Here is a 7,878-nt window from a genome sequence, read left to right on the forward strand (position 1 = left end):
TGCTTTCTTTTGTAAGCTGCCTTGGTCATGGTCTCTTCACAGCAACAGAAAAGTAACTGAAAGAGCAAAGAAGACAGCTCAGTGGGTGAACGTGCTTGCTCTGCAAGCATTAGGTCCAGAGTGTGACTTGTCTGCATCTTCATGAAAAGTCAGGTATGTAATGTACATGTAAAGTCAGCATTGGGGGGGGGGGGGTGAAGACTGATGGAATCTGAGAGCTAGCTGGCTGTCAGACTAGCTAAAAAGGCTAGCTTCTAGTGAGAGACCCTACTTCTATGCAACAAGGAAAAGAGGAAAAGCCACCAAACATCTTGCTCTGGCCTCTGCATGCATGCATCCATGCATGTAACACACACACTAAAACATAAACACACACACACATACACACCCCTCCTCTACACTGAGATTTCCTCAACACAATGGACTATACCTCTCAAACCATGAACCAATATAAACCTTTTCCCCATTTTCCCCTTAAGTTGCTTGTAAGGAATCTTACTAAAGCAATGAGAAAGATAATTACTATTCATACCTTATATTCAAATGGTATCAATTGTAAAAAAATGTGCCTGGCTTACAGATTTAGTTCAGTACCCTGTTCTGGCCTTTATTACACACCAGCATACGGAAAACAGCAGTCTCCAACAACTTGTAACTGCTAACTTCACTACTGGTTGTGAGGTTTGACTGTGTGGCTCAAGAAAGGGTATACTATCCTTTCTTTACCCTGCAAGTGTCCATTATCAGAACCGAAACCTGGACCACATATCATCTACATTTTTCATTCTGCAGTACCTGTGACATCTGCTACACCTGTACATCAAGGAGACATTGAATTTGGTGTTTCAGAGTAAAGAAAGGGGGGGGGGGGAAGCCTGCCAGGAGCTGCTATGTGGCCTCTAGTGATAAGGGGATAATTATATCCCCCACCATATTAAGCACTGGTGTTATATTCTCTACTCTTCCTTCAAACTATGTGATTCCTGTGACATATTCAAATAACACAGTAAAACAAACTTCCTTGAAGACAAACTCATCTAATATTTTTTTTCTAATCATATATGTTTTACATTGATTGACTATAACAAAGATTATCACCTATGCGCCAAACTAGATTTGGTTAAAAAACTAAAACCATAAATGCATTTTTAAAGCTTATTTTTGTTTTGTGTGTATGTGTGAGAGCCTGCAGGTATGCACGTGCACGTGTGTGGCTGCTGCTCAAGCAGTTACAGGTGGATGTGAGTCAGTTGAGATTGCAACTGGTGTTTTAATGAGAGAAGAGTGCACAGCATAGCCAGGGTTAAGACAGGAATGGACATGACATGAGTTATGAAGAAAACCACAGAAAGAGGGTGCATTCTACACTCAGCATGACCTCCTGCCCAGCTCCATGTGTGAAGAATTCAACTAAGGTTAAATCCTCTATATCCTTACTCCAAGCTAACTTTCAATTGCAGGTGATTAACCCACAAAAAGAATATCCAATGTTCAACTATAAAACACTATCCTCATATTTAACACAACTGTAACAAAAATAAAAGCAGGGTTTTGATGAGAAAACTATACTCTACAAAGTCTATTTATATACCATATTATTAAAGTGTTTTAAAGAGGGACACAGTGGTACATGACTCTAATATCAGCACTTACAAGGCAGAGGCAAGATTTCTCCACATCTGAAGAAGCCTGGCCTACAAAGTAAATACAGGCTAGACAAAACAATATAGTGAGATGCAAAGTCAAAGGAAAAGAGTTTGAGTCAATAAATGAGACCTTGTTGCAATGTGTAACAGGGAAACCTTCCATTTACCCTGTGATTTTATGTCCATGGTCACATATGGAAAACTCCCAAGAACTGCCATGACCTCTTCATATTTGTCATCTTCAAGGAAGTGCAGCAGACTATGACGATCAGATTCTTTTAAACTGACCAAATCCTGGATAGTTTTAATTTTGTACTAAATAAGGAAAAAACAAAACAATAAAACTCTTAATAAAATGAAAACCATTGGCATACTAACCAAAATAAAATCTAGCAACTTCAGAAAGTTAACATTATAGGTATTTCAAAGCAAGACCCTAAAAACTAAGGTTGTTTTGTTAAAAATTCATTACAGGATTTTTTTTATCAGAAAAAAAGTAAATTTATAAAAATAAAAAATGTTCACATAGAAACTTGATTCAAAGATGAACTACTGTACTAAGTTTATTTTCAGCTTTAAGAATAAAATCCTTCCAAGTACAGGTGGCCTCTTCAAGTTGTACTATGCAATAAATCAAGTAAATTTAAATTAATTAAAATTTAGGTACTAAGTCCTTAATTTTTATTTTCAGAGATTAAATCATAAGGTAGGTGGAATTTCAACTCTAGGATATTGTTGTTTTAAATTGTTGCTTAACATACTAGCAATATGATTAAAAGACAGAGAACTTGGATATATATTTCTTATACATTTATTTCCTTTTAATACACAAAATCCAAAGCCTATCTTCTCACTTTTTCTACTATATACAAATTAACTTTTTTTTCTTTTTGTTTTCTTAAAATAGGTGTCACTCTATGACCCTGGCTGGCCTCATGGCCTCACTACTTAGCCTAGGCCTCAAATTTACCACAACCCTCCTGCTTCAGCCTCCCCAAGTGCTGAGTATACAAGCTCATACTATCATGCCCCAAAAGTAATGCTTAAAATCTCCTATCAGAGTTCTATCTTCAATTTCTTTCATTTGCCAAACTTTTTCATTTCCACATATTTTTAAGATATTTATCTTTACTGAATTTTCTAAGAAAGAAATTATCTTTACCCTTTTGTTTTTTTGTTTATACTCAACTATAACAACTGTCCAACCTTTAAGTCAAAAACAAAATGAAAAGATTATGGTGTATTCTTACTTGTTATATATACATACATATGTTTGCAATGTAAAAAATAACATAGTAATTGATAAATTTCACTGAACCCAAAACAGTAATCTATAGCAGTAATATACTGTAAAATCACCTGATCAAGAAATACTAACAAAAATCTAAGTCCACAGTACCCAAGTCTAGAAAACTTTGTTAGTCAAGTTCCCTTGTGATACAAGTTTTTAAACTCTAACGAGAAATCAGTCGACAAACCTTTTTATGATTAGCAACTCTCCTGAGATTGTCCTCTTCGATATGAGGGAGCTGCAGAAGGGGAGACTTAAACTGCTGGAGGCCCTGGACAGCCATCTGGGAAAGCTTCATACAATTTTCTAAGGATGCCAAAGTTGGAGCACGAAACTCCCTTTCTTAGAAAGAATAGAAAAAAAAGAAACAAAAGGGCTATACTTTTTACACTTTCAACAAGCTAAAATTCAAGATCAGGATATTGATTTTTTTTTTTTTCCCTTAAAAGCTACTAAAAAGCTAAAAATTGGTCAATGTGTATTACCCAGCAACAGCCATTAATTCAGTTTAACAAAAATCTCTATAGACTCCAACAACAATAAAATATCAGGCACTGTCAGAGTACCATGACTTAATTTGGAGAACACCTGTAATCCCAGCACTTGGGTGGCAATCCTTGTACTCAGGTGCAAGGTGGCAGTGCTTTCAAGGACAGCCTAGGTGGTATAGTAAGATGCTGCCACAAACACAGAAATCCCCAAAACATCCTAAGCCAGGGATGGTGGAGCACAGTCGTAACCTTATTGCTTAAGAAACTGAGGCAGAAAGACTCGAGTTCAAAACCAGATTTGGCTACACAGCAAGATCCTCTCTCAAAAATATAAGAGTAAGTAATGATTCTGTGTTTTAAAATTTTATTTTTATGTTTACTTTTTTTTTAGGTTTATTTATTATGTATACAGTGTTCTGCCTGCATGTGTGTCGGCATACCAGAAGAGGGCACCAGATCTCATTGTAGATGGTTGTGAGCCACCATGTGGTTGTTGGGAATTGAACTCAGGACCTTTGGAAGAGCAGCCTGTGCTCTTAACCTCTGAGCCATCTCTCCAGCCCTTATGTTTACTTTTTAAGGCAGCAAGGTCACCTAGACTGGCCTCAAACCAGAACTCCTGCCTCTGCCTAACAAGCACTCAAATTACAAGCGTGAGCCATGCCTTCCTAAAAGAGTTGGTACTAACTACAACAACAGAAATAAATAAGTATTTATTATCAGTAATTTATGATACATAAGTAACATTATCAATATTCCAAATGCAACACTGCCAAGACTAAAATCACCCATAATAACAAACTGTAAACAGTCTCCTTTTTTTAGCATCTCCTTTTTTATTAGTGGCCAAAAAATTCACTTTTCATACAAAAACAAAACAAAAAAATCTACAAATTATGCCAATTAAAGAATTTCAAACTCAATGTGAAAATACAAAATAACTAAAATTATTCAAAGAAAAAAAATTTAGTAACTAAAAAATAAAACAATGAAAAGAATGAGTAAAATCATGAGCAAATCTGAGAAACCTAATCAACCTGGGATACAGAATTACGACTAATACTTACAAATATTTAAACCATGAAGTATAATAAGCAAATGCTTGCAGGAAAAAGGACAACACAATTACATTTCCTCCTCACCTTCACGGCTCCGTGCCATGATTATTAGCTGGCAGATTACATTAACCATTTCTTGAAGCAGAGCAGGACATTTTTTTAGCATGAACTGTTGATCTGAAAAAACAAAACAAAGCAAAAAATATGAAATAAACCTTTCTAATCCTACAGTAAAAACATCTTTCCCATCTGAAGCCCACACAAAATGCTGGCCTTTAAACCTTTCATGTAGCCCAGAATCTTAATGTTTGAAAGAATGTTTCTCCTCAGTATCACTGCAAGTAGACAGAAAGCCATCACTAACATAAGATGCAGCAAAGCCAAATTTTTAACATAATGGAGTAATATTTATTATAGTCATTCCTTATTTCCTTTAAAATAGTCCTAATCATAAATTCAATTCTAATCTTGCTATTTTTGAGAATTCTCTGCTTGCCTATGAATGAGAATAAAATCAATTAAACACAGAAAGAGGAGGAAGTTAATTAAGGGGGGGGGAGGAGTGTGACTAAAATGTAAAAGTTCTGGTGGTGCAAGCCTGACAACCCAAGTCCAATTTCCAGAAAGAAACATAAATGAAAACATGGGCTGGCAAGATAGCTCAGTGGTTAAGAGCATTGGTTGCTCTTCCAGAGGACCTAGGTTCAAGTCCTAGCACCAATATGGTGGCTGACAACAGTCTTTAACTATAGTCCCAGGGAATCGAATACCCTGTTCTGGCCCCTCCTCACTGAACTGAACACATGTGATAGACAGACACACAAAATACCCATACACATTAAAATTAAAATAAAAAATACTTTTAAAACATTCTCACAGGCTGAGGATATAGCTAGGTGGTAGAGTATTTGCATAGCACATGTCAGGTCCTGAGTCCAAACACCAGCAACACAGAAAAATAATTTTTAAATTATCCATTTGAGGGGGCTGGAGAAACTTCTCAGCAGTTAAGAGCACTGACTACTCTTCCAGATGACTTGAGTTCAACTCCTAACACCCACACAGTGGCTCACAACCACTTGTAACTAAAGTTCCAAGGGACCCAATGCCCTCTTTAAGCCTCTGTGGTACCAAGATATACATACAGACAAAAATACCCATACAGACAAAAATTAACTTTTAAAATGAAATCCATTAAATTTGGTATTCAACCTAAAAAGTAGGCTTTCTATGTGTGAAAAATGACTGGTAAAAATGAAGACTACATATGTTTACAGAACATAACAAAACAACTAATTTATTTCCAAGTAACTTCAATGACAACAATGCCTAAAAATGTCCCTTCCTTCCATCCTAAGTATTCTTTCTATCACTAAGCACTAAATTATCTTATATTCACAAGTCTTGGATTGCATCATGAGCTGAACAGTGATGGAACAGTAAGATTTCATTCAGAAAGAACGTTTTTACAACGACAAGTTTCAACTGAAATAATATAGCTGAAAAGGAGATGATAGTCAAATTAATGGTCTCTTTGGAAACATCTCAGCCCTTGGCCTTTTAAAGAGTAGATAGTTTCAAACATGTATCAACCCTTAAGCAAAGATCACACCAATATTTCTGTAGCTACTACTAAGAAATGAGGGAATAATGGTGGATTAAGAGGGTCAGATATTTGCTGTAAAATCCACTTTTGTCCCTCTAAAATTTTTTTTAAGTTTTTATTCAAAAATAACTATGAGCCAGATATGGCAATGCACACTTATAAGCTCAGTCCAAAGGAGGCTGAGGAAGTAGGGTCTCTGAGTACAGCCTGAGCAACAGAGCAAGTTCAAGGACAGCCTGAGAGATGCAACTGAGGACCCTGCCTCAAAAAGCAAAGCCATTTAAGAAATTCTTTTGCTAACCTGCAATTATTAAATATTTCATACAAAATACTCTCATCCTCAATTAATAAAATTTTGACAAAAGCATCAGATGTAGATGCTTCAACTATTTGCAAAGTAATTACATAACATATAGATTTTTACAAGAGAAATATACACAACGATTTGACTGAACAAAAAAGGAACAGCATCTAAATGCTTCATTACCAGGACTACTTACATCTGTTGCTTTGGTCCCATTAAAACCCTTCATATATTAAGAGTAACAAATACCTTCTTCGAGGGTCTCAGGAATTTTCATTCTAGCAAGATGAGACAATAAAAGAACTCTGGCCTTCAGGCTATATGGACAGGTAAGCGGAGGCTCATTCTTCTTTAAATTTATGCTGCCAATTTCCCTGATTAGCTAGACAAATAAGATAATTATTCAGAAGCATACCACAAATCATTCACCCTCATACACTTTTTGAATCATCAGGGAATTTGAATCATTAGGAATCAGCCTAACCTGTGGTATTAAAATATTATCTGTTGGCCTGCTTGTGGCATCTTTATTATATTGAGGATCAAATTCAGAAGCTCCAGCTAAAACCATGATGAGACCTATGGAAGTAAAACAAATAGAATGGTAAACAGATATCTGTTTATTGATTTTTCTTCCTGAGATACTTCCTAATCCTAAAGTAAGACACCTTTCTAATCATGCACAATGCTGAAGTCATCTGACCTCCAGTACTGTACTGTACAATACTCCAGGTGTATTTCCCACTAAGATAAACAAACAAACAAAACACCCTTTACTTTAAAAAAAAAAAAATGCACACAATTGTTACCTATCCCAAGTGAATGTAGGCATTCATCAAACTAAGGGCACAAAAACAACTAGAAAAATTCAGGTCACTTATAATAGCATGTTTCTACACTGAACATGGGTTCCACAGAAGCCTGCTAGAGAGCATTAGTACTTTAATTAGTGATGTTAGTGACCTTCAGCTAGGGCTGGAAATCATGAATTACCAAGAGTGAAAGGTTTTCTTTATTCCATGACTTCTTAGACCCATGCAGAGTTTTGTGGAAAGACGCATAATTCCCTGGCACAAGTATTGTCCTAAAAGCTCTACAAAGGCTGGCACAGTGATCATTAATCTCACCTTAACCATGAATCTTAGAGAAAACACACAAACAAACAAAAGGTAACAAACATAACAAACAAAAGGTGAGGCTGCACAGGTGCTGAGGAGTACAGACTACAGCTCTGTCACTTCCTGGCTAAATGACCTGGGCAACAGTATTCACATTTCTCACTGCACTTTAGTTTCTACAGTTGTGCCCAACACACAGCTATCCAAAAAAAAAATAAAATAAAATAAAATAAATTTTTTTTCCAGAACTCACAAAGATCTGCCTGTCCCAGCTTTCCAAGTTCTAGGATTAAAACCATATACTCAAATATTTTCATGTGGGAGAAGAGAAGAGAGGAGAGGAGAGGAGAGGGGAGGGGAGGGG

At 36.1% G+C, this 7,878-nt stretch overlaps 1 protein-coding gene across 2 annotated transcripts in view; it reads right to left on the reverse strand.

Moving 5' to 3' along the window:
* Sec63 (SEC63 homolog, protein translocation regulator) overlaps positions 1–7,878 on the reverse strand; it is a 63,835-nt gene that overhangs the window by 19,408 nt on the left and 36,549 nt on the right. For both annotated transcript variants that reach the window (XM_055615933.1, XM_055615932.1), the window contains exons 9-13: positions 6,881–6,975; positions 6,646–6,778; positions 4,571–4,663; positions 3,125–3,279; positions 1,814–1,961 (exon numbers count right to left, since the gene is read on the reverse strand). In XM_055615933.1, coding sequence (XP_055471908.1) covers positions 1,814–1,961; positions 3,125–3,279; positions 4,571–4,663; positions 6,646–6,778; positions 6,881–6,975 — 624 coding nt within the window. The remainder of the gene's footprint in view (positions 1–1,813; positions 1,962–3,124; positions 3,280–4,570; positions 4,664–6,645; positions 6,779–6,880; positions 6,976–7,878) is intronic.

This window comes from Psammomys obesus, unplaced genomic scaffold, assembly GCF_907164565.1.
Source record: "Psammomys obesus unplaced genomic scaffold, mPsaObe1.curated_primary_1811, whole genome shotgun sequence".
NCBI lineage: Eukaryota > Metazoa > Chordata > Mammalia > Rodentia > Muridae > Psammomys > Psammomys obesus.